Genomic DNA, 26,892 nt, shown 5'->3' with positions numbered 1-26,892 from the left:
TCTTCTTGGAGATGCATCCTTCATTCACCCCTCGGCTTTAACTGCTTGAAAGCTTGTCAATTCTGGGTTAACTGTAAGCATGACTTACTTTATGTTAGAAATGAGCCTTGAGTTACTAACTGGTCTCCATTCCAAACAATTCTTTTAATTTGGAATGAACCTACCACTGTGTGCTGTGATCCCATCACGTGACAGTTAAAAAGGAGCAGAAACACATTTTGAACATGATGAGGGCTGGCCTGATAGAAGAGCTCACTCTTAAGACAACCACCCCAAAAAAATGATTAATAGAGGATTTAATTACTTCCCCAGCTACAACCAAAAAGACCATTAGATCTAACTGCAACCAATTGCAGCCTCTGGGGCAGGAGAGAGCTGGAGGTGGAAAGACTAGTCTACTTTTTCAGTACTGTACTTTTTGAAAAAGTCCTAAGTATAACATGGGGAACAGGGAGGGTTAGGAGGACAGTCTTTCAATGCAAGTTAGAAAACAGAGAAGAGATTGGACCTTATTTTTTTCCCACTGTTCTCTTCAGGAAGTAAAGTATCCATGAATCAGGGAGAATCCAAAAGGCAGCACATACAGACTAATTCATATTGACCCTAGAAGTTGAACTTGCATTGTCCCAGCCATGATAAGTATCACTGATACTGGGAGAGCACTTTGCTGCTGTTACCTTTTGGGCACAGTTTAAACCCATCTCATACCATGTGTGGTCCTTAAAGATTTTTTTGCTATTTTCATGAGTGTGAAGGGGTTAATCTGAGTGGTTTGATCCAGTCCCAACTAATTTCTTGCTAGGGTTGAGTTTGGGTGCAGTGGTTTTGGCTTCTGACCCAAAATACTGTGTTTTGCCTCATCAGTTGCCTTCCAGGGCTGGCTGCTGGCTGACTCCAGTACAGTAATCAAGCTGGGGTGGTTGCTCCATTTAGTTCCAATTATGAGAGCTGGGCAGTTTTGTAAAAGCCCTTTGGGGCTACTTTGGGTGGAAAAAAGGACCCTTGAACAAACTGTTTTATTTGCTCCAGGAGGCTTAGCTAACAGATGTTGGCTGGGTCCCTACTTTGAGGGCTTTCTATTGCATATTCATGAGCTGACCTTTACAGCCACTTCCAGTGCAGGAGGGACATGTATCTACATTTTGTCCACAGCATTAGGCATATAAAAGGTTGCCTCCATGACTGAATGTGAAAATGGATTGGGATTTATTATCTCAAGTTCTTCTACCTAAGTTTCTTCTGAAGCCTTTGTGTGTTCTGTCTGCATCTGCCCTGTGGTGGCCCACAGTTCCCTAGTTTCTCTAGCAATTACTGTTTTCCAAGGTACAGTCACCAGGGGATGCAGTGGGGAAAAATGACAGCCTAAATTAAGAGGCTCTCACAGACTTGGAAGATGATAATTTGTCAGTAACAAAACTCCTCATTAGAATACTGTTAATTTCCTTTCTGTGGCAATTATAGCACAGCACTAGCTCATATGTGCAATGTGCAGAGATATTTCCCTGGGAAAAAAAAAAACCAAACCAACACACCCCTATCATTACCACTAGTGAAAAATATTCCTTAGGGTGAAAAATGAACTTGTAATTTAGCAGCAGTTTTCCAGCTTAGTGGGAGTTTGGTGTTAAGGTTTTGGGAGTTCTCCCTGTTGTGTATTATATTTATGCTAGACTTCATGGTTAGCATTTTCCCACTAGCATCTGGAATCAGAGGTGATACAGAGCTCTTGACGTGGCAGTCCCCAACTGGGTGGAACCTGTTACCCCTGAAATTCAGCTCATTATTCTCCCTTCACTTTAAAAATGTGCTTCCCTCCTCCCTACAGACATCTTTAAGTGACTGCTGTTTCTTTCTGTTGGCATAGCATATTTTTGCTTATCCATCTGTTTTGAAGTTTTGATGAGGTTTAGTTTTTCAATCAAAAAGAGATTGTTTTTATAATAGCTGTTTAGTGCCTGGAATGTTTTGGCAGTGGTGCTGGTGTATGAGTACAGTGGGTTTGTGCTTCTCAGAAGTGCTAGATCTGGTAGGCTGTTTTTACACTTTGAGAGAGCAGGCTGGACAGGCTCTAGACAATCAAGACGTGAATGCTGTGCTCAGGGAATCACCTTTAAACCTGAAGAAGGTTTGTTCTGTTTAACTGAGTGTTGGCCATAAAAGGGGAGAGAAGCCCTCTTGTTCATCGGTGCACTGGAAACCCCTGAAGAGCTTTTATTTTGTTCTGCTCTTCAGGTCCAAAGTTCTGGAGTTTACTTCTTGCACATGCTTAAAAAGTTTACCTAAAATCTTCAAACTACTGGAAAGGACATTTCTTTAAAAAATATCTCCTAGCTTGGATTGTGATCTGCTGGGCACAGAGCCACCAACAGAGGGAAGCTTTTTACCTGAACACTCCTTGAAGATAACAGATTCCTTCCTAATATTTGCTCAGGGTGGGGCATCTCAAGCAGCACTATAGGATGAGATTATCATCTTAACTCTTTTATTTGTTCCCAAAATATGGATTATTTGCAGGATTGAGGTCTTCTGCTGGTTTGGCCAAGGGATCAGATCAGGTAACAGAGAATATCATTCCCTTTAGTTGATCTTGCTCAACTGCGTGGGATGATATTTTAGCCTCTGGTCCTGACCCTAAATTAGTGCCAGCCATGCAGGATGCTGAGATGTGGAAACCTGCTCTTCTCTGGTGGCTGTAGCTTGTGTGGGTGTATGGAAAGGGCTTAGCACTGTTTCCTTCTTCTTGCGGAAAAATCTTTTAGCAACTAATAAGCTAGGACCCAATGGTTAAGAGCATGGACTGTGTGTTTCCCCATCACTGTGTGGGACAAATCTAATATGGATCAAAAGTAATTCACAGTATGGAGCTCATGGTAGCTGTGGATCAGAGAGACAATCTCTGCTGCCTGCTCCAGTACTGCCAGACGGAAGATCCCATTCCTGTTCTAGTGGTATTCTAGCTGGATGTTGGGGGTTTGTTGCTGTTGTTCCAAACAAATTTGTAGAGAAAAGAGAGACTTCTAGCTTGGCTCTGTCCTTGTGGCTGAGGTGTGTCTGATCTGGTACTGGAGCTCCTGCATTAAGAAAACGTGCCCTGCGGTGCTGGACTGTCTGCTCTGACTCTGGCCCTGACTGGCGTTGGCTGTTGGTGAAGCAGAAAGCAGAGGCACTGGCAACGCATGGATCAGCCTGGCTTGCTTGCCCTTCCCCCTTGCCAACCTGCTATATCTCTACTTCATTGGATGAAGTTAAAACTGCTGAATCTTTGCCTTTGGTCAGGGCATTCCTCAAGTTCCTAATCCAGGCTCCAGATGGTCAAGATACGCATCTTGACATAGAGGAACAAATAATTATGGCAAAACACTTAAAACCCCACACTGGGCCCTAGCCGTGGGGCTTTCCAGGACAGAGAGGTTACCTTCAGAGAGCCCAGATAGCGCGGCAAGTCTGGCCACCTGCCCGCCGGGACCCTCAGGACCGCAATAGCAGGTGCCAGAGCGTGGCACCGGAGAAGAGCGGGCTGAGACCCGCCGGTTCCGCTCGCCCGGGCCCTGCCGCGAGGATCGCTCCGGGAGGGCAGGGGCGACCCTCGGCTCCCCCGCCGCATCCTCCGACGTGCTGCTGCTCCGGGCTCTGCCTCCCCCGCGCTGGGAAGGGCGGGCCGCCGGCCGCAGGGCTCGGGGGAGGCGCCGGCAGTGCCCGGGGAGGGGTCACCTGCCCCGTCCGGAGCCGGCCGCCGGGATGCCGCCCGCCAGCGCTGCTCGCGCTAATTGGATATTCCCTGGATGGAGGATTTCCTCCCCTCCCGGCTGCGGGAGTCACGGAGGCAGGCTCGCTTGCGCTTGAAAGTTTGCCAAGCAGCAGCTAGGTTTAATTTCTTTAAGGATCTGGGGAGAAGGGAAAGGGGGCGGGGGGGGCGGGGGCTGGAAGGGGACTGTTTCCAAGCATGGGAGACAGGCTGCCGGAGCCTCACGCCAGCTCTTCCCCTGCTGTGGCTGCCAGCTCAGAGGCGGAAGAAATCGAGGTGCTGGACTCAGAGGATGTCCTACCTATGGCTGCAGAGGATGTAAGTTTCCTTTGCTCGGTGTCTTCCCACCTTTCCTCAGGGCCGGGTTAATCGGCTCGAGCTATTTATACATGAAGTCCGGGATGGGGGGAGGAATGGGGCTGGTGACCCTCTGGGGCCGGGGAAAGCCGCCGTCCCCGCCGCCCTCCCGCCGCTGGTGCCTGCGGCTGTTTCCGTCCCCGGGAACGCAGCTCCCTTCTCCTTGCCCCAGCTCGGAGAGCTCTGGCGGCAGCGGCCCGGACGGGTTGCGGGTCCGTTTGGTGGGATGCTGGGTCCCCGCGAGCGGCGGCTGGGCAGGAGCGGCGGGGCTGCGCAAGGAGCTGTCCCTGGAGGCTGGAGAGGGGCTGACGCCTCGGCTTGAGCCGCCTCCAAGGGACAGAGAGCTTTTCCAGAGAGCCAGCCACTCGGAGGGTGACAGATATGAAACGCTCTCGGGAGCCTGTTCCTTCTTCCAGCCCCCGAGCAACAAACAGCCGAGGAAGTTTTCTCCCCGACGCGGCTGGGCTGATGCTTCTCTCCACCCTCTGAGCTCTGATTGCACCTGAGGGTGGGAAAACTTGGCACCGGTCTCTGCCTCTGCTCATCCAGCCTAGAAGGACACCATGTGGTCCTGCGTGCTTTGAATCTGCTCCTGCCGGGCTGAGCAGCAAAGCCTGCAGAGCTGAGGCGGTAGTTCTGCATCTGCCGGTCCCAGAGGCAGGAGCTCGCTATGCACCTGTCTGTGAGGTCGCGAACGTAAGCGGATCCTGCGGTCCTGGTGCATCCTAGCACTGCTCGCAGCTCTCCTTCCCAGCAAACTGTGCTGGGTTGAGGACTAGGCAAACTGTCTGCTCAGCCTGCAGAGGAAAGTGCAGAGTCTGCCTCTGCGTGTGAAGGCATGAAGCGGTGATACTAAATGTCTTTCTGCAGCGGGCTCTGTCTCGGGTCTTGCCCCAGTTTAAGAGGGACACTTATGAACTAAGCTTCCAGCAATGGTGCATCCCCCTTTCCCTCTACTTTTACGACACTGGGGCTGCTTAGGGGCCGTGTCAGCTCTTCATCCCCTAGCCCTTCTTTCTGAATCACCTAGAATTCGGATGCTGTTGGATTTTCCTCCCAGAGGGTAGCAGAGGAAGTGCAATTGCCTGGCAGAGCTGCATTCCCTAGGCTGTATCCTGAGCTCTTAAGAACGTGTGATGATGCAGTTTGACCTCTGCTACAGCACTGCCAGACAGCCCTAAGAGAAGCATGCCTGACCCTGGGGTATGTGTAGCTTTCACTCGGAAAGGATGGCTTTCCAGGAGCTTTCACAGGCGAGGTTTCCAAATCCCAGTGCTTGCTTACCTCATACTGTGACCTTTCTTTCCCTGGCAATTTCTGTGGTTGTCTGGATGGTCTACAAGAAAGGTTTCCTGATGTGATACACATGGACCCCTTGGAGTTACTCCAGCCTCTACATGAGTGCAGCTATTAGCTATTTAATCCTGCCAGGGGCACAGGAGATGCTGAAGTGCTGAGTGCCTGACAGGACTGGGCTCCTGAGACAGCAGAGAGACCATGAGCTTTCCTCAGTGAAATCTAGATTTTCATCCTAGTTCTGCTACTGACTTGCTGCTTGACCTTGAGGTAGGACAGCTCGGGTCTGATCCAGCTTGCAGTGTCTTGCTGGGATCTGCATTGTTATTTGACTCTGGTACCTTGTTTTCTTCAATCAACAAAATTGGGCTAGAGCCTGCAGTTGCATTGGTTATGGGAAGCTGCTGAGACTTGGCAATAGATGATGTGGTAGAAACCTGAGGTATCGGATATCATCTGCAAGTGAGGAGCAGGAAGTGGTGTAAATGCCCTCCTCCTTGGCCAAGATTTCCTGCTGAAACAGGCTACAGAGCATCATCTCTGAACATTCAAACTGCTCTGTGCTAGGACTTGAGTGCCCTCCTGAGACCTCACTGGGGGTTGAGTTTCTGTTGTTATTACATTGGAAAGCTTGATGTGAGCTCTTGGGCTTGGCCAGCAAGAACTGACTCAAGGTCAGTTCTTTATGTGTTATTAACAATAAAAATGTTACAGAGTGGCAGTTTGGCTGTCACAGCCTTGTCAGTGTGCAACAGCTCAGCTATGATGTCATTACAGCTCTGGGAGCAGCCTTCCACAAAGCCAGGATTCAGGCAGTCCCCAAATGCTCTGTTTAAAGTGGTGGGCTGATTTATGATGATAAATGGGAGTTTATAAATGGGTAGAGGCATGGGGAGGAGGGGAGCCAACAACTTAACTGATTAAATGGAATTCAGTGGCCTCATATCCCACTGTCTCTCCAGTCAATTGTGCTTTAGATCTGCCTACCCTATGAAAGGAAATGTTCTTCCAGGACTAGATAAGACTCTCACCAGAGTCCTGCTTTGCATATAGCACAGAGAGATTTGTTTCTCTCAGCCTGGTGTTTGTTGGTTTACTCATTTTGCCTCTCTGTCAGGGTGAATGGGGCAGAAACAAAGTGCTGTGCTGGAGAAATGGGAATACGCAAGAGTCGTGGTTTAAACCCAGCCAGACAACTTGTTCACTCACTCCCCCCCTTCTTGCCCTCCCCCTACTCCCGGAGAGACGGAGAGGAGAATCGAAAAGAATGCAACTCCCCCGGGTTGCGGCAAGAACAGTTTAGTAACTGAGGTATAACACAAATCACTACTGCTACCACCAATGATAATAATGATAAAGAAAATAACAAGGGAAGAGAATACAACACCTCACCACCTGCCGACCGATAACTCCCCCCCCCCCGCCCGACCAAGCACCGACCGATACCTCGTCCAACCCCGCAGTCCCTACCCCTTCCGGGTAACTCCCAGTTACATCCTGGGCATGATGTGCTGTGGTATGGAATACCTCTTCGGTCATTTTGGATCAGCTGTCCTGTCTCTGCTTCCTCCCAGCTTCCCCTCCTCCCTGGCAGAGCATGAGGCCCACAAAGTCCTTGGCCAAACCAAAGCATCATTGTTATCAGCTCTGTTCCCAGCCCAAAAGTCAAAACACAGCACTGCACCAGCTACCAAGAAGGAAAAAAAATGACTGCTACTGCTGAACCCAGGACAGCAAGGTTTTTGTCTGGGGACTCCAAGCCAGTGGTTACCACACTGTTGTACCATGAAAGTTGTTCTCTTCTTAGCTGGCTCCCAAATCCAAGAGAGACGGGAAAAATTCATTAGGAATCCCCTCTGTACTGTGGGACAGCAAGGCAGCAAGCCTGGGTCCGGGTGGTGACTTGATGTTGGTCTTTATGCAAAGCATAAATTGGAGCTGGTCGCCAGCTTGTTTTTTCTGTTCCCAAGTAACAAGGACTTGTGGACTGTTCACATGATCAACAGTGTTGAAATGCAGCTTCCTCCTGCACAGAGCTGTTAAGGCAGATCTGCTAGAACAGAAGTGTGTGGGGTAAATTCTTGTAATGGGCTCTCTTCAGCCATACACGCTCCCACTTTGCCTGAGAGGAATTACCTGTTTTTCAGACATGGACATGCGAGGTTCAAAGAATTGGTGGGTTATCAGAGACCTTGCAGCAAGTCCCTACCCGAGTTACGAGCAGGCAGCAGACAACCCAGCAAGGCAGGATCTCAGAAAGTGATCTGAAACCCCATTGCTAATTCCTCCCTCCCCTCAATATACACCAAGCTTTCTTGATCCCTGTGAGTAAAAAAGCCTTTTATTCCTTGCTTGCCTGCAAGTAGACAAAGTGGGAGAAAACAGAATTAACACATGAATGTTCTGAGTTCATCCTAATTTGGATTTGTAAATGAAAACTGTTCTCCCTGTGGTTGGTAGATTCCCCCTGCCTCCTCCCCCGGAAGGGTAGGTGATTCTGGGATGAAGAAGGATGCTGGAAATGGCACTAAATCATTTGGTTATTTCTCTGTGTTAGAATATACTTCTGCAGTTTACTGCATGTTAATGTCCTTGCTCTTATACCTTCTTTTTCTTCTTTTCCTCCCTTATGCATTGCCTCTCAGCACTGGAAAGCCCTATTTGATCAGGTATGTGAACAACTGATGTATTGTCTCTGTCTTGTGAGCAAAGATTCCAACCCCCAGTTAATTTCCTCTGTACTAGATTTCCCTGCTTTTAGAATACAGCTTAGAAGTAATGTGCTTCATGCTCCTAGTTCCCAGGATGCTGGTTTGCAAGTCACTACTGCTTTGGGCCTTTCTCTCAATTTCTCTTCTGAGCAGCCAGGGTAAGAGATGGGCCCAGCCTGGCCACCCCTTCTAGCACAAGGGCTGAGCTGAGGGCCCACAGCAGGTGCTCTGTTTGTACCCAGTTGTACCATCCTTGCTCTGTGGATTAAAAGATCTTCTACTGATTGAGGCAGGCAAACTAGGACCTGTAAAACAAGCACTGTATTCTTTTAAATGCCCCCCCCCCCCCCCATTTCAGCTGCTAAACTGACTGCTGGGGGGTTGCATCCTCCCAGGGAGGACCTGCTGCTTTAAACTTGCACAGAATAAGCAAAATACCTGCTTCTGTACCAAAGACTGGTTGTATCAGGTGAATGCCTTGGGTCAGATCTGTAGCCAGCTGAAATCAGCACAACACTGTAGAGCTCTGAGTTATAGCTACTGAGAATTTGGACTGGGGATTCTAGTTTGTAAATTATGCTTTTAGCTGCTTTAACTGACATGTTTGCTTTGTGGTGTTCCTTCCATCTGCCAGGTTGAAATGTGAAGCAATCATAAACCAAAGAGTTTTTTTGGGGTTGACTTGCTTCTAAACTGCAGCACTCTCTTGATGTCATAAACTTTTGTGCTGTTGTGTGTGCGTGTAAATGTCACCTTCTGTAAGGGAGCTTATTCTGATGCTGGCATCGTCCTGGCAATGCTAAAGTTCAGATAGGACTTTGTCCCTGCTTTATGAGGCGATAATCTTGCTTCTGTGTCTGGCTGAACTGCAGAGCCAAAAACTACAGTGCAGTCTCTGCAAAAGGATGTCCTTGGTACCCTGGGGGTCCCGTTATCATTCAGCTAATAACTGGACTGCCTGTTCTGATGAGCACTCATTTATACCCACTTAGCCGTGACGGGCTAAGAATCCATGGATCTGGACTGCAGTACATTTGTTGTTGTATAGTAAGCAAGCTGGCAGCTGGGAATTAGGTTACTATAACTGTTGATCATGCCTAAGTTCTGTGGTGTATTTGAATTCACTGCCACTCAAAAAGGTGGATGCAAGATAAATTGCTTGTGGTCTGGGCTGAATGTTTTCAGCCACTTTGAGTTCTCCCATCTGAAACGTTGGCCTTAATTTGGAGTCTTATTCTACAAACATCCTTTGAAGTCACTGAGGCCTTGTGGGATGGGGCTCTTGGCTGATAGCTACCTCGGGCTCAAAGAGAGGAATCTGTAATTTCCCACTGGATTTGCTTGAATAGTAGATGGGGTTTTTTTCCTTCTTTTTTTTCTTTTTGAGGGAGGGAAGAATTTGACTGTTGGAATTTACAGAACACTAGCTCAGTAACAAGGGAATGGGCTGAAAAGGCAGGCTTTTAGTAATTAGCTATGTTTCAATTAGGCTGCAGCTGAAATTTAAGCCTAGTCAGTAAGGCTTTATTATCAAAGAGAATGCAACCTGTGACAACTAATTGTAAGTCCTGAATAAATCAATAACGTCCTTGTTGCCCATGGGCAAAGCCAAGGAGCTGATGTCTTCCTTGAGCATTATGTCAGCAATGCAATGCAATTAGCCCTGCAGTGAATTGCAAGATGCTGTTTGTCATGGAATAAGGTTGCTATTCCCAGCAGCTCTGTATCGAGAGGAGAGGGGAATGTTTTGTTTAGCACTGATTGGCACTCATGTGCAACATGAGGACTGGCTTAATAACTAGAGTAAACCCATGTTTTGAAACTCAACAGTTGCAGCTCTCCCTAGGAGATGTGACCTGGCCTTATGGTTACTTACAGTGAAAATGGGTGGCCAGAGATTAATGTACCCTGTGCATTTGTGACTCCTAGGCTGGGACTGAAGTTTGCTGGCCACCCTCTCCTGCTGAGGCACATGGGCTCCTGCGTTCACCGTGTCCTAGGAGAGCAGCAGAGCAGGAGAAGACTTTGGAGAAAGTGTTAGAGCAGTTGGGAATTCACAGGCTGGGAGTCTCCAAGTCTCTTGTTTCTGGGGTGACGGAGTATGACAGCAAACAGTGCAAGTGAGGGGTCAGCACTTCCCCGCCTTGGCTTTTTGCTTATTTGCTTTGGGGGAGAGAAGTGATTGACAATGCTTTCTGAAAGAATTCGTTTGTTCTGATCTAACTCTAATCTGTCACACAGGAAACTGTCAGTGACTCAAGCCAGTATCTCCAGTCAATTGCAGATTGCTTATTTTTGAGTAGTAAAAGAAATTTGGCAAAAAGTCAGACCCAGAAATGCATCCTAGGCATTGAGGTTCAAAAAGCCCTTCCCAGGGCAAAATCCTGACTACACTGAAGTAAGTACCAAAATTCCTCCTGCATTTAGTAGGGTCAGCACTTCACCCAGGACTTTTGGAGCAGGCAGACTCACAGCTTTTCAGTGCTGCAGCCAGGCAGTTACAGTACAGCTGCTGCTTCATGCTGTGCTTAGAAGATGTGTTTTTTATTACAAGGCCATGGCCCTTGGGCAGCTCTAACTCACTTTTATATGGGAACTTTTATAGGGATTCATACATTTATTTATTGTGCTCATAAACACCCTCCACCCACATACACACATTAGCTCCGCATCTGCTGCCTTTTGCAGAGCCTGCACCATTGCTGAGCACTCCATGCTGTCTCCTTGTGGAATCCAAGCTCTGAGCAGAGCAAGGCATTGCCTCTCCATCCGTCCCCAATCACTTGGGGTTTTCTTATTCTTTTTTTTCTTCATTGGCCAAAAATACCCCTTTTCTTCCTTAATCTTCTGGTAAAGGTAAAAATGCCACAATCCCAGGAGCAAGTCCTGACAGTTTCACACTTCTCTCTGCTAATAAGATACCTTGTTCATTGCCTTGCACACTAATATAAGAACATCTTGCTGTCCTTGTTGAAGGCAAGTTGTCTGATCATTAGAGTGCATCTGCAGATGAGTTTCCTGAGAGGCTCTCCCTGCTTTGCTCTGTCCTTTCTAGGGCCTTGGGTGTCCAACTTCACCTCCATGTCTCCAGTGCCCCTGCTTTAGAGATGACTGCAGCTAATGAGTATCATCCAGCCTTGGCTGTGCTTGGTAAAGGGGCTACCTAGGAGGCAAATGTTCATTATTAGGACAGACCTGCCTTCTGAAGGTGGCTTTTAGCCTTGTTAGATACCAAGATACCATCTTCCCTGTTTTTCCATCCTCATGGCTGCAGAGATTTCAGGGGTGAATTAACATTATCAGCCCTCATCTCAGAGTTCTCACTTCTTCTCACCCATACCCTGGTTTGTAGTCATGACAACAAACTTGTTTTAAATAGACATAGAGAAAACTCTCAAAAAGACCCTCCTCACTGGCTCAGCACCTTGATGCTATTGCTTGTCAATCCAGGCTGTGTTTTTGTTGCAGCTGCTTTAGAAATCCTGGATTCCTTCCTGAGACTTGTATGTGGGTGTGATGGCAGCAGATGAACAGAGTTTATTGGGAATGCAGAGAGATGCCAAGTTAGCCAGTCTGTGTAGGCAGCTAATGGAAAACTTGAGCTCAGAAACAAGGTTGTAGAAATATCCTGGACCAGACATGCACTTGCCAGGAAGAGTTCGGATGCTGACACTACCAGCAGTGGGTGCAGCTGAACCTGCTCTGCCATGGTCTCATAAAACATTAAATTATGCTTGAAAATATGCTGACTTTGCAGCTGCCTTAAATCCAGGGCTGGTTCCTGCACAACTTAAATTACAAAACAATCCATAAAATCAGGCCATCTATTGTGATGGTTGGTGGTAACTGGGAAAGGGAATTATTTTGAAGTCAATGATCTTTTATGTTAACTGTGTCCCTTTTCTCTGGATAGCCTTTAACACAGGCAGGACGAGCTATTTCCCATACTGGAAAAGACATTCCAGTTTGTTTACTGGGGCACTGTGAAGCTAAACATCACTTCACTGTGGAAAGGTTCCCTGGCTATTGTTGCTGGCTAACCACTACTGGCTGTGGCTGCAGCACCTTGTCAGGCAGGTCTCTGAGCCTGGGGCAGTGGTTTTACCACTTTCTCTGACAAATTGCTTGTGTCTTACCACTGGTTTGCGCGGGTCACTGGGAGCAGGAGAAGCAGAAGCTGCAAGGTGAGGAACAGAAAGCAATGGCAGTGAGAGCAGCAGTACAGGCAGGGGCTTGAGCACAGGCTTGTATGCAACCTTCAAGTCCTTGCCTGAATCTTGGACCGTCACTGACTTTTTAATTTAGTGTTTCTCAGGACATATGCCCGCATTTAAGTGGTGGGGTGCTGCAAAGAGGATGTTATAGGAACTGTTATTAGGAAATAGTTGTAGTCTTGTTACTTCATCTCCTAAGGTGAACTGCAGCATCAGAGGTGCTGGTGGGAAGACTGTCCACAGTGCCAACAGATTAGCACCCAGGCCCTAAAACCAGGGTCTGTCTTGTCTGCTATATTCGACATTTCTGTAAGCGTGACAAGCAATTTGCCCCCTTCTCCCCCTCTACCACACTGCACATTGTAAAGTGGAAAGACACTTTAAAAGCTACAAGGGTCTCTTGGCAATGCACAGAGGGGGTTCAGCATCTGCCCCATGCCTAGAAGTCTAATCTCATTTACACTTGTCAGCGTGGGCTGCTGGAGGAGATGAAAGGCAGAGGACAAGAAGGAAGAATAGATTAGTCTTGAGCAGAGGGCACTGGGAGTGCACCTGCCTCTGCCCCACTACCTTGCAGAGGGGCGGCAGCGGCAGCTGGGCATGTGTCATCTGCTGCTCTTTGAGGCACCCAGCCATGGAGCACACGATTAATGATTCAGGGGGCTGGGCTTTTGTGAGCGATAAAGCCCTGGGATTTAGGCAGAGCTCTCTGGCCTTTCTTCTGAGCAGTGCCATCACTTTACATTTCTCAAGTGGCGTTGGTCGCAGGGAGCTGCTGTCTGTGGCCACAATGCTTCCCTTTCTCCTCTCTCCCCAAACTGGGCTGACCTTTGTCATGCAGCATTAACCCTTTGACTCTTCCACTTCGGGTTATGGGGTCCCTTCAAATTCATTGCTCTGTGGACAGACTTGAAGGGTAGAATGGGCTGCTTAGAGAGGATCTGGTTTTGCTGAAGGAGATTGTTTTGCCGATGCTGTCTGGATTATCAACCCCTCACTGCCTTCTGCCAGAGTATCTTTTAAATACAGCAGCCCTTGGAAAAGAGGGGAGGCGAATTCATCTTTCTTTCAGTCAAGAAGGGAAACTGAGGCATTGAGCAGCAAATAGATGTCTAACAGAGTATTCCCTCTTCAGGGTACTGTCTTTCACCATGCTTCGATTAGCCTGTGTCTATCCCCAGTGTTGTTACAGTGGATGGCAATCTCCCAGCACTTCAAGGCTTATACCCAGATTTGGCTTTTAGCCATGATACCCTGGAGTGATGGCTCAGCATGAAAAAGCTACATGGAGGTCATTAATGATCTTCCTGCCTCTTGAAGGATGACAGCAAAAATTCCCTAAGTTCCTCCTTAATCTTCTAATACCTCTGTATGCTGAATACCAGTAGCAGGTCTCTGAGGTTGTCTGAGATTATATTTACACCTTCCCTGCAGCATGAAAGGTTTGGGATCAGCTCCCCCCTGTCCCTTTTCCCTGGATGCTCCTCTGTCCAATCCCACTGACCTGTACACAGATTGTTGGCTTTGCCTTCTGGGAAAAGTTGGGAGAGGAAGCCTTCAGTATGAACCAGACATCAGCAGTGTAGCACAAACAGCACTGTAAACTGGTGCTGGTAGAAGCAAGCATCTCCTCAAATGCTTCAAGGAATCATAACAAACGCACCAAAAAGCACATGGAGGCTGAGTCAGTCTTACACAGCTCGTGAGTTACTGGCAGCTTGGTGTCTCTAGATTTGTAAAAGCTTCAGGAGGCTTCCTACTCATTACACATTTATGTACCTTCCACGTCTGAGCTGCCTGAAACCTGCACGTTGGAGTGCTGGCTCCGAGGGACAACAGGCTGGATTCACACTGTGGTGTCTGCTGCCCCCTGATCCCAGCTGCAGCGATGGCTTTGGTAGCGTCCACTCTGCTTTTCAGCTCAATGTGCAGGATGAGTTTTAGATACATAGATCCTTGCTAATGCATTGTTCCCAAATCCTGTCTCGCACACAGAAAATCACTGAAGCAATAAAAGCATTTAAGCCTGCATGTTTAAAAAGAAAAGGGGGGGGGTGAAGCTGTAAACATAGGGTGGATTGATGCTGTTCTGCAAATCAGCTGGTGCATTGTCCTCTGTGGCTGTGTGCTCTGTTACGACAGAGAAGGGGAAGAGATCATCCTGTCTCCAGAGGAACAAGCCAGCTGCTTAGCGAGTGCAGACAGTTTGGAGGTGCTTTTCTACACCAGCACCAGTTGTGTCTGTAACATTTACAGGACTTTTAAAGTTACACTCCATCAGAACCTGGAAATAAATGTTTCTTCTCTGTGGTAGGAAGTATCATGTTGCTGTTGCTTTCTGGTATTTCCAGTCAGTGCAAATGTACTGGGGCACGTTTGCAAATTAAATGCAGCAGTGGGTGTGTTTGAGTTTGGCGGCAGCCAAGGAAGCTGTGATCTCTTTCTGCCTCCTCAGTAGGCATTGTACAGTGTGTTGGTCTGAAATCAGCTTGGTACCAACACCATGAGACAAAGTTGTTTGGGTTCAGATGATGGGCTGTTTTCCTGCACTGTTGTACATACAAGCTGCTGAGGAAAACTCATCTCTGAATGGTCAGGATTTTTATGAGATTCAAACCTTGTAGCCTGTTGAAACTGTAGCACTTGGGACAGTCACTTCATTCCTTCTCCTCCCCCAGTCTCCTGAGTGGTGGCATCCCTCCTCATTCAGCTGCTCATGGTGATATTGGACATATTCTGCCACCAGAGATGATGTACCTTGGTGAAATGTGTAGTGAAAGTCCTGGATGTTTGTGATCACACCAGGTCTCACTTGCATCTTGAATTCCTTCAACTTTAAAACTAAACCCCCAGCACTAGCAAGACAGAGATATATGTATTCTTAGTATAGGCTTCTGTTGCTTAGGAACGGCTGTCTGCAGTGACCCTGTGTTGTGGTGAAAAGAGGAACAATGTATAAAACCAATGTTAAACAACCAAGATCGATCTTACCCCTAGGACTTGTTTTTCATGTTCTTTGATACTTGTCATACTCTGTAGGTAGCTCATACTCTGGAGTTTTCCAGGTTGCATGAGGAAAAAAATAAATGAGGCTGGAGGCAAAGCTCTTTGTGATTATTGTCAAACCTCTGATCTCCTGCACTTCTTCGGGTCAATGTTCCCTAAGGAAGCATCTCTTTGCCTCTGTGATCCTTTACAACAAGGTACCAGTGGTGATGGTACCCTGCTTTGTGAGCATCCTTTTGTGTTGTATGATTGTAGTGGAAGTGCTTGTTGATGACAGCCTACAGACAGTGAGACACAGCCATACTCATCACCTCTTGGCACAGAAAGGATCAATATTATAAAAGCTGAAAAATAGAAAGTTTCACAAAAACTACTGGAAGACTTGATCCTGTTGCTCTGACTTTGTCTAGCAAAGCACTTGCAAACAAGTGTGACAATTGTCCTGACTCATTATATGTCTAACATCAACTGGATGTTTTGCTGGGGCTAGCACCAGAATGGCATGTGCCCTGAGGGGTTTGGAGAGCAGAGTGGGGCTTTAGTTCTGCCCCTTGGCTCTGAAACACAGCCATATGCTGTTTCCCTCCGCTGGCTTCCTGCCACTCCTCTCACACATTTCTTTACCTTCATGCTGAGAAATAATGGGAAGTGGGCCTTAAGCATCTTTCCTCACTTCAGGTAGTGGCCTCCATGGAAGCATGTTGCTTTTTAGCCTTGTCATTTGCACTGGGGAGGAAACTGAAAGTGTTTATTGTGGTTCCTTCTTCCATTTGAACTGTTGCCTCTTCTCTCAGCTACTCCCTCTTGGTTGCTAATTGAGGAGTTGCTTTTGCACAGTCTTGTTATCACTGGATTTATGTCTCTGGGTTGTTCTCCTCCCCATCAGCAGGGAAGGCACAGTTTTCCTTCATGTGTCCTCTGACAATAGTATTTGGGGTTTGCAGAAACATTTATTTTGCATTACTTTGTGCATTTAGGCAGCCCTTTTGGGGGAGACTGCTGTGAAGAGCATGGGAGGTGGTCCTGCTGCTGCTATCTGTGGTCTCTGAGCTGTGCCTGGAGACCATGGCTGGAACAGTAACTTCCTTCCAACCTAAATGAAGTGTCTGAAAAATCTTTATTGGATTGCACATTTGCTTTATCACACTTCACACTTGCCAGCCCTGGGAATGGTTTAGGGATGTGACATTGTTTAGTGGTGGGCTTAGCAGTCCTGGGGTACATGTTGGACTTGATGATCTTAAAGGTCGTTTCCAACCTAGCTGATTCTATGATTCTATGTCTTTTGTGTATGTGTATGGGTGCAGGATTGCTCTTGTGCCTTCAACATGTTAAATGTTCTGGTGTTGTCTCCTCTAGAATCCTATAAGCTAGAGGGTATGTTGGCTTTTTAGAGGATTCTCTAGTGTTGGGCATCCCCACCAGAGGCTTTTGCTATTGCAGTGTTTTTCAGTCAGCCTGTATCCCAGAAGCTGTAGTGTGCAGGTTTGCTTGTGTGCTCTTCACCTGGTGGAAAGTTCCTGCCTGCATTCATTGTCTGCTACAGCATTTGGAGAGGCCAAAGCCATGTGTTTTTATGAATGAGCACAGTGGCCCATTTCTCCTGGCCATTTACCTGTTGGGCATGACAGGAAGCAACTCTTCTGGTGGAGAGAGCAGCAGTACAGCTTCATAGCTTTATGTGAGGGCTGAAGCTGGAGGGGGTATAAATGCTGGACAATCCTGTTCAACAAGACAGGTCCATCAAGTGACTTCTCTCAAGGTGGTGAGATGTCTCCCAAAGAACTGTCCCATTTGTCTGAAACAGTATCTTCCAGCCTTATTCCCTATGAGTCCCATGAGCTAAGAGCTGCCATTGCTGTATTGATTTATGCGATCTTTTAGTGTTGGTACCGGTGGCCAAAAGGAGCTTGGGCACAAAGTCATTTGCCAGCTCCTGATTTATGGCCCTAGTAAATAGTCCTGAAAAGCATAGTGAGAATTTTCTGGACCTTTCATGGTTCCAGCTGACTGGAAGCTCCAGGCTGTTACTTGACCATGTGGAGTAATAAAAATGTGAAAACTAATTAACTTTTAGACGTACTGCAAAACAAACTGGTTCATGCAAAAAAATTGACTCCACATTTGCAGCAACAGTGATGTTATGGGCTTACAAGCCTGTCTTTAATGGATTATGATGTACGAAGTATGTTCCTCTTGCTGACTTCTAAGGCCAAATGGAATATAACAAGCTTTACCGATCACTGAGAATCTGAACACCAGCTTGGAGTAATGTTCTCTTTCATCCTTATTAATTATGTAGCCGATGTGTGGGTGGAGGCTTGACACAAAGCTGCATTGGATGGTTTCTTGTAGTCTAAACCAGACTGAATTATGCACACCCAACCCAAGCCAAAGCAGTTCATTCAAGGAAAGATGCTCTCTGCAGTGTAAGTGCTGTAGTCTTTCTGAGGTCATTCTCTGCTTACTGCTCCTCATGAATGTAGCTGAATAAGTTCTTTCCCAGTGGGAATACCAAGGTGTTTTCCTGATGTTAGCAGGTTCAGGACCTGCCTCCTGTGATGAAGATGCTCTATGTGTGCCTGCTGTGACGGTGACATCAGAGAAGGGATGTTAGAGTGCCCTGGGTTGTGTTCCTTGCCAATGACAAGATGCTTATTGACAGTGTATAGGTGATACAGCCTCTGTCATCCTACACCAATTTGGAGGGAGGGAATGACTGGCTATTCTCGCTTTCTAAGGTGTATCCCTCCTTGTGTCCCATTGCTCCTGCATTACTCAGTAGCCTTTAATACCGGATGTTTAACTGCCTGCATTGTTAGTCAAAGCTGTGCCTGCTGATTCCTGTTCTCATGTGCTAGGCTCTATCAATTTAGCTGGTGGCGGAGCTTTGTGTGGAGCCTTTCCTCACTGGGACATGTGATGCTGCTTTGCTGTTCTTTTCTGACCACTCATCGCCCCAAAGAGCAGCGCTGGCCCTTTTGCAGGACATAGGGTGCTCTGGAGTAAACTGCAGATTTTGCTATGTTAGATTTGCACAGGTTTGAGCTACAGTTCCTCAGAAAGCTGCAGGCAGTTGATGGCCTGTCCTCTGCTGGGGAGGGGGGTTGAATATTGCCCCACTGTGGAGTGGGGGAGCCTGATCTGGAGCTACCTGCTGTAGGGGGGGAGCATTGTGTGCTGGTCAGGGCTATGCCCACACCTGGGTCATTCAGACAAAGCATCTCGTATCTTGGCAAGGTACCTGTAATGATTGCTGATACAGGAGCAGGTATTTGAAATTTGAAAGAAAAACCATCTTAAAGGAAGGAAAACTGTGCTGTGATGAGGTTTTTATTAGAACTGTTTGTTTATTTTAGAGTTTTCCCCTCTCTCTGATGGACGTACTTGACTTGTCATGGTACTCAGTATCAGAGTACCAGCTAGCATGGGTCTATCCAAAGCTTTGGTTTTCTCCACTAAGCTAAATATTATTGCAGAACTATTATTAGAACTCAAATAAGTGTGTGTGCATACTCCCTGCTATAGAATTCTACTTTCTCACGCATCAAATCAAGTCTCTGTGGATTTTCACCTCCCTCCCAGATCTGGCAGACAGTGAAAAAGGGAGCTATTTTTAATCTGAAATGTTCTGTGTTTCAAGTCCAGAGTATAAAATGTAGTTTTTTCTCCTGACAAGTTTTATGGCTGATTGCTATAAAACTCTATATCTTTAAAGGAAGGATGAAACTTCCTACAGGAAGGACAAAAGTTCTGATTTTGGGGGCTGTGGATCTTAGCTCCTTTGGGAAACTGAAACACAGTGGCAATTGCTGTCCTTGGATTAAAGAATTTACAAAGAAGGAAGAACAATTTACAAAGGAGTCTAGCAAAGCCCAGTGTGGTACAGAGGTATCAAGAGACCCAGTTCCTCTCTAGGAGGAGAAATGATGGTCACTGGATTATGAAACATTTCCCTTTTTGTTTAAGTTGTTCTGTCTTCTTTCTCCCTTTATGGGAGGAGGAGAGAGAGGCAAAGCAGATCTGATTGTAGAGGAAAGCTTGAGCTGGGGAAAGCAGCATGCTCGGCTTGCAAGGTAGCTTTAGGTCAGGACTTCAGGCTGGGCTGCAGACTGGCTGTTTGAGTGTGACAGGAGCAATGTTTCCTATGCCAGTGCTGAATCCTGTGCCCCCAGCACTGGTGGAGCTGTTTCATTGCAAACCCCAGCTCAGCTTTCTTCTGGCTCCCAGTGCTGAAAAACCTACCTGAGACAGTCCACATGGTCTCTATGCGGGTGGCCTTTTGGGCTGGAATAGCCTTCACTTGCCCTGCTGCAGCCTTGGTAAGAACAGAGTTGTAGCTGTTGAAACCCAAGATAGGAGGAGCTTCCCTCAATGTATGGGCAGAATTTTTCCTTGCTGAGTAAATTTTCTCCCTAGTTATCAACCCAGAAGCACCCTGCAGGCCCAGCCTTGGTCTTTGCTGCAAGGACTGTCTCATGCAGCCCATCAGCCACAGCATCCTGGCACCTAATAAGACTTAATGGGACAGCCAAGCTCTGAGCACAGCAGACCACCCCCAGTCCTGAGCTGCAGTGTGCTTCTCTCTTTTCTGCCTGATGCAGCAGGGAAATAGCGTTTGTCTCCTGGCTCATGGGAGTTTCTGCTTGGCCTTCGTCTTGCTGGTGTTGCTCACCAGATATGTCACTAAGCAGCAGCAAAGACAGACCCAGCGGCTCAGATCTGATTAACCTCTACAACTTTATCCTGTGTCTTAATTGGATTAGTTGCAGGGGGGTGGGTTTCCTATTGTTCTTCTTCGTTGGAGTTTTTTCTTAAACAGGTACTTACCACTGTGACATCTAATGCAGGCAACAAGTTAGAGCAGCAAGATCTGTGAATAAACAAGTGGTGTTTGGTTCTTCCCCACTGCTTAACCAACAGCTCCTGCCCTTCCTTTCTGCGAAGCTGCTGTAGCTGATGCCTGTGAGATAGGTCTGAGTAAAGCCCTGCAGAGGGACCTCCTGGGAGCTGTGAATCTCACCTAACAGCCTGGATGTGGGACCAAGAGTTTCTGATTGCTGACTGCAGTTCTGTCACTTTGGGGAAGGATTTTTGCTCAGTCTATGTTCAAAGCAGCATTAACTTTCCATGTTCAGTTTCTTTTATGTTTTCTCTCTGTTTTTAGTTTCCTTCAGAGCCTGATTATTCTGCACTTTAGGGTTTTTGCTTGTATCACTGCAGTGGCTGTTGGCTGTAGGGAATTGGCCTTATTCAGCACTGCAATACCTCTTCCTCTTCAAGGACTTCAAAGCTCATTCTCCAGTATCAGTTCATTTAGTTTCACAGGTGGGAACATGGAATAAGGAGAACAGTGATCATATCCTGTTACAATGGGGGACAGGCTGCTCAGACCTATAAAAGGAATGGAATCTATTTGATCATGAGTTTGTCTCTCATTCCCCAAACTGCTGACAACCTGCATGGTGCTCACTAGAGAAAAAAGAGAACCGGTTTACAGGAGACTTTACCCTTTGTCCATCCTTCTGTCTGCAGCACCCAGTTACCTCTTCAACAAGCTTAAAATAGAAGCCTTTCTCCTTGCCATAGCTGGAATTGGTCCTGGATTGGGCAGTGGAGAGGGTCATTCACCTCCCTGAGATGACAGAAGGGGTATGTACTGCTAAGAAGCTCTTTCTTACATCTCTTTCTAGATAGCTATGCACAAAAAGAGTGAATTGTAGGTGTGATATAGGAGCACAGCTCTGTTCCAGGAGGAATAATAGATGTACCAGCACCACTCTAGCTGCTATAAGATCAAAAGTGCTGTTACATTAAAGCTGGCAATATGGCCTCACTTGGCAAAAGGGCTGAGAAACTGTTCCAGGGTTTTGATGTATGTTCACATAAACTGTGTTCAGATAAGCTGCCTTCCACAGTGAGGATCAGGCCTTTGAATTTAGTCCATGTACAATAGTGTGGAGTTTAGTGACTTGGTGAAAAAGTAATTCCAAGGAATTTCCTCTTTGCACAGGACTTGAATGTGATTCACTTGGTGAACACTGCATGCATCACAGTTCCAGTCTTGAAGTAGAGGGCTCAGTGCTTCATTGCATCTGTGGTGTGTGGTTGTCAGGCATGGACTCTGCTGCTGCTTGTAAAGAAAATGTGACCATTAAGTTGAATTATGATGGATGTTAGTTTCCTTTTTCAGATGGTATGTATTCCTGTATCTTGTGGCCATTTGCCCTCAGCAGCTTGCAGGCTGGGTATGTGAATTGGTAGCTGCAGAGCATGGCCGATCTGTTAATAGGTGGAATTTGATGCTCATAAAAAATGAATGCATTTAATATTGCATGGCAATGGTTTGCTTGAATGTTGAAGTTGCCTCAGGATCTCTTACTTGGAATGCTGTGGCTCAGGCTGTATTTATTACAAAAGCAATACAAATAGCGAGGCCCTGTGGTTCCAGAGGGTTGGCTACTCTTTTGTCTGTGAGTATCACTTACACTTTTTCCATATCAAATGTTATTCCAAGGAAGCTGTGAAAATGTGAACTGCAATGATATCTGAAAACAAAGCATTGCAGCCCAAATTCACTGTGTCCACAGGAATATCTGTCTTTGAAGATCTGTCCAGATATTATTTTTCAGGAAAAGCTGAGTTTTAGTAGACAATTTTTCATTATTAGGCTTTCATAGAGGGATGTAGAGGACTAAAAGGATTTGGTGGGTCATTAAAATGAGTACAGAACTGCCACTGTGGGGTTTTAAACATGAGATGAAATCCTGGCCCCTCTGAAGAGGCCTTATTTGCTTCCTTTGGGCCCCTTTGGGCTAATTTCATTACTGATTGCAGGGAGGTAAGGACTTTTCCCAATTTTATGGTATTTCTTTAAGCATGAAGACATGGGCATATTCCAGTTCTTTTGCTGAGAGTTTTATTAAAGGAAGCTCACAAAACGTGCACCCCTTCTATGGGAGAACATTTGTGTTGTAAATGTCATGTTTTCAAGCACATGAGGTTGTGATGATCCCTCAGATACTCAGAGGCGGCTCTATGAGAACATTTCTTGCTTTTCCCTTTAGCTCTGTGAGACAAATACCTCAGCTATTCATCACTTACGCAAGCCTGGCTGAAGAGGCACTAACAAATACGCAGGGAGAATATTGTGATACACACTATAAAGTTGTGCCTAGTAGAAAGGAAAATCAAGGCTCAAATGATCTTTTTCCTTGAGGTTTCTGTGGTTTATTTTATTTTCTTTCTTTGCTTGAAAGGCATCCGGCAATGTATTCGAGCAAAGCAGCTGCTTTTCTTCTGGAGGTTTGGTCTCAAATAATGTCCAGGGTTCTTGGGAATCTCATGTCAGTGAATTCAGTGGCAGCTGAAGGTATTTGGCATCTTTTGGTATCAGTCAGTCTCTGGGGCTGTGGAAGGCAGCATTGCACTGTGGATGCTTTGGCCAGGCCACTGCAACCACCAGCTCCCTATCAGAGAGCTCTGGGGTTCTTTGCTTGGGCTCAGTGCAGCACACAGCTCTGCACACAGCAGCTCATGTGGCTCAAGGGTGAAGGAATGGGAAGTTGTGTAGGGCTGAAAATGACCTCAAGAAAATCCCCCTTTCCTCCTCAGCCCCTGACCACAGATTGAAGTTATCTGGACTGTCCCGTTTCCTTGGTGTAGGACGGATTCTCACTTCAGCTTGTCTGAGACCAGGTCCACAAGGCCTGGGAAGAGCAACACCAGTCAGTTAGAATGGCCATATAATTTTCATTGCCATAATAAAGACTAATGTAAAATAAAATTAATTATTTTAAGTTTTAAGGACAGGAATTGATCTCAGCTAAGCAACCCAGTCTGTTTTACTTCCCTACTTGATACAACAAACATTTATCTATGCAGAGAGGTTTTCTAGTATAGAAATGTTAAGAGGCCATGGGAGTTAGACACTTGCTTTTTGACTGTGTTCCCTCCCTCGGTTGATGGCTGAAGAGGCTGATGGCCAGCTTCCAGTCACACAGTTATTTTGCTAGCTCACATGATAACTGTGCTGAAGATCCTGCTGTTGCCTGAGAAATCTCTTTGCTGAAGAGGAATTCTGCTGAAATCTTTGTGGAATGAGTTGAGGCAATACTCTGGTTTCCTCTCCATGCTGGGGAAATACCCAGTCTCAGGGGACAAATCCTCGAACCAGCAGCAAGTTTGTGCCTATCCTACATGGGACAGAAATCTTACAGAGCTCAAAGCAGCTCCACAGCTTGGCCACAGCTACTTCCTTTGCAGTGAGACACTCACTGGCTTACAGCTGCCTGCAGGTGCAATAGATTTGCTGTCCCATGGATACTTATGTGTAGCACCTTGCTGCAAGGCTGCCTGTGTATCTCCTGTCCTGTTCCTCTAAGTCACTCTGTGATGAGCAGGGCCTGGTTCTATCTGTTCTCCATCTGTCTCTCTGTCATCTTCACTATTGTTAACATCTGGTTGAAAGATTGCCTCTTAGCACAGTGCTGATGGGATCTTTCCACAGAGGATTAAGACTGGATTGGATTGACAGGAGACAGTATCCTTGTTGTGGGAAGTTTGCCAGTTGTGTGTGGGCTCAGTGCTGCTGCTCTTCCAGTTACTTCAGTTCATGTCAGGACATAAGCAAGGGTCAGTTGCACGTCCATGCTCCCTTACTGGGACCTGCTGGCCAGATGTGTCCTGGTGCACTGCGTGCTGGGGTTGGGAGAGGCCTTCTGCACCCAGCTGCTGCACAAGGCCTTTGTTGGGACTTTCTGTCTCTCCATCAGCTGCACCATCCCACAGAGGTGGTTTCATCCCTGGCTCCTCAGGTGTGTTCCACTGTGCAGTCACAGTGTGTTCATGGAGGATGTGGATGATGAGAACAGCTTTAGGGGGGTGATGGCAGGAGAAGTTGAGATGTTGTTTCTTGCTGTACCATGCTCCCTAGGTGGCTAATGTGTCTGTAAATCACACAAATGCTTTCCGGTAGCTCTGCTTTCTGTTACTGCTTCAGCTGCCAGGATGTCATGGCATTCAGATCTTAGATTTTGGCAAAAGCACGGCCTCCTTCCTTGTAAAGGTACTTAGTATTTCCAGTGCCCTGAAGCATAGCTGAGGGCTGTGGTAAGCTCACTGAAGCCAGGTCCTGAGAGGTGATATTTCTTTCTGCTTTATTTGGGTTGCTTTCCTGTGGAGTGTGTATTCTTTCCTGTACATGCATGGGGAGCAGGGAAGAATCCCTTGGCATTTCAGAAGGTAGGAGCGTCCTCTTGCTTTGTTGGTCTGCTGATCTGCAACTAAGTCCTGGGGGACCCTCCTTGCTCTTTCCCAAAGGTGATGTGTCCTGCAGTAACCAAAAGGCATCTGTTACCTTGTGAGGACAGTCTGGGGCCTGGAGACACATTTATTCCTTGCTGTCAGTAGCACAGGTCATGACTCTCTTGTTCCATAGTTAGGACAGACTGGCAGAAACTTTCTGTGCTTTGAATCTATAGCACATTCTTCCATGTGTGGTGATGCTTCAGCTACAGCTGTTCTCTCAGACTAAAGGAAAACCTTTATATTTAATCCATCTCAGACTTTAAGTCTCAAAGATAGCCCAGTAAAGCCAGCAGAGTTTGCACCAAAGGGCTCAGTTTTGGGGGCCTCTTGGAGGGGATGTTAAAAGATGTCCACAGGGTTTAGAAGCATTGTTGGCTTTATTTATTTATTTAGGTATGAGAATCCCAGTGGCTGGTATTCCCATGTCCCTTTAAGCCATTTGAGATAACATTTCTTTTGTTTCTTTCATTAAAACTTATTTTTATCCTGGCTTATGGGACTGTAAAAGTCAAAATTAAAACACTGCTGGTATTTCCTTGCCCATCCTATCTGTTCATCACCCCCAGCTCCTTTCAGCTCTCCCCAGCTCTCCCCCCTTCCCTCCCCAGCTTGCCTTGAAGGGCTGGGAAAGCCGGCGCTGGCGCATTGTGTCTCCTGTCTGATTGTTGTGGGGTTGTGTTTGTGTGGGGAAGGTCACGAGACAAAAAGACCACCAGGCAGGGCTGGGCGGGGGGTTTTGGTCCCTCTCCATTCAGTCCTTGTGGCCATGGGTGGGAAGAGTCTTGTTTGCATGACAGGATTTCAGGGGGCCATTGCTTTTTGTTTAGGTTTCTTCCACAGCTGCTGCATGGGCTACAACAAAAGTAGAGCATATCTATGAGGTTCATGGGCTGAAGCGTGCTGAGATAACCAAGAGGCAGAGCTGTCGGTGCAGGAGTGACTGAGCCAGAGCCAGCCACTGCATGCTGGCACCCTGGACAGTGTCACCAATAGCTCTGGGTGGGGTATTTGTGCTCTGTTCAGTCTTTGCTCTGGTGGCTGAATCCTGTGGGCTAATACCCTTAGCTGGATGAATGCTGTGGAAGTTTGCTGTCCCTGGAATGAAGGCTGTAATGCGGGAGGACAGCTCCACAGATGTCTCATGGCTGTGCTTCCCTGAATGTTTTTGAGACTTATGTTTGTAGCATCTGGCTCCTCCTTTGCCCATCAGCTCCACACCTCTGAGACCGTTCTTGCATTTAAACAGTGCTTACTTCCTGCTGTCCCTTAGTGCAGCTCTCCCCTCACCCCCCATCCTTAGTGAGCAGCTCAGTCTATATTTACTACTGGTGTGCACAAAGGCAAACATTGTCAGGGACTCATTGTAACTGTCCCAATTACCCTGAGTTCATTTGCATAAGAAGATTGAGCAGCCTGTGGCAGTGGGTTTGCCTCGGCTGCCTGATAGGGGACACATAGATTTGGGGAGCAAGAAAGAACGAGAGTTCCCAGGCTGGGTGTGGGATGGGGGGTGTGACAGTTTGGGTTCCTAACAGCATGGGTGCTCCAGGAGCCCAGGCTGGAAGGATGACTTGTCAGCTTCCAGCATTGGCAGCACAAGGCTGTCTGATACAGTTGTAAGAGCTGCCAGTTTCCTAGGGATGCAGGTTCAAGAAAGCCCAAGCATACCTGAGCTCCTGCTGTCTCATCAGAGTAAATCCTTCTCCTGTATTGTGTGTATGTGTGCATTTATGTCTTTATTTTTAGTAGGTGTTGACCCTGCTTGAATGCTTTTAGACTAAGCATTGACCTGCCTTGTGTTGTCACTTTCCTCAGGCACATGTAACCTCTCCTTGTGTTTTAATTTCTTCCAGAGAGATAGCTGTTCCTGCAGGCAGGCACTAAAGGCAGAGAAAAGCAGCTGGAATGAAGCACAAGTCAGGAAGCAGGCTGAAATGGTATGATCTCTTGACCCAAAGCAATAGCTGATGTTGTTAGGGTGTGCTCACCCTGCAGCAGCTGCAGAGCTTGCACTCCTTTCACTGGATTGAGAATTATTCATACTCTATTTCCCTTCCCCCCAGTGCCATATGTAACATCATCTGCTTGTGCCCAGGCAGATGGAAAAGCAAGACAGTATTCTCTTTGCAGTAATGGTTCTTCATGGGCTCAACTGGCCTGGGAAGTTGCGACGTTAAAGCTTTTCTGCTCTGGCAAACCCTTATGCTCCCTTTGCTGCTGCTGTGTGGCTGTGCATGTCTGCACAAAGGCACCT

The 26,892-nt window shown here is 47.0% G+C and overlaps 1 protein-coding gene across 3 annotated transcripts in view; it reads left to right on the top strand.

The window, feature by feature from the left end:
- The first annotated feature begins 3,494 nt into the window (after positions 1-3,494).
- Positions 3,495-26,892, top strand: part of RHBDL3 (rhomboid like 3) — a 63,364-nt gene continuing 39,966 nt past the window's right edge. Inside the window, exons 1-3 of one of the 3 annotated variants that reach the window (XM_061377093.1) lie at positions 3,495-4,063; positions 8,044-8,067; positions 26,492-26,575. In XM_061377093.1, the coding sequence (XP_061233077.1) occupies positions 3,944-4,063; positions 8,044-8,067; positions 26,492-26,575 (228 nt within the window). In that variant the 5' untranslated portion in view covers positions 3,495-3,943. The remainder of the gene's footprint in view (positions 4,064-8,043; positions 8,068-26,491; positions 26,576-26,892) is intronic. The other 2 variants (XM_061377091.1, XM_061377092.1) reach the window with 2 other exon arrangements.

Source organism: Neopsephotus bourkii, unplaced genomic scaffold (assembly GCF_033783945.1).
Source record: "Neopsephotus bourkii isolate Nb327-2 ecotype Australia unplaced genomic scaffold, CSIRO-AGI_Nbou_v1 NB_1749, whole genome shotgun sequence".
NCBI lineage: Eukaryota > Metazoa > Chordata > Aves > Psittaciformes > Psittacidae > Neopsephotus > Neopsephotus bourkii.
The sequence above is the reverse complement of the archived record's forward strand: the minus strand, read 5'-3'. Positions and strand labels throughout refer to the sequence as shown.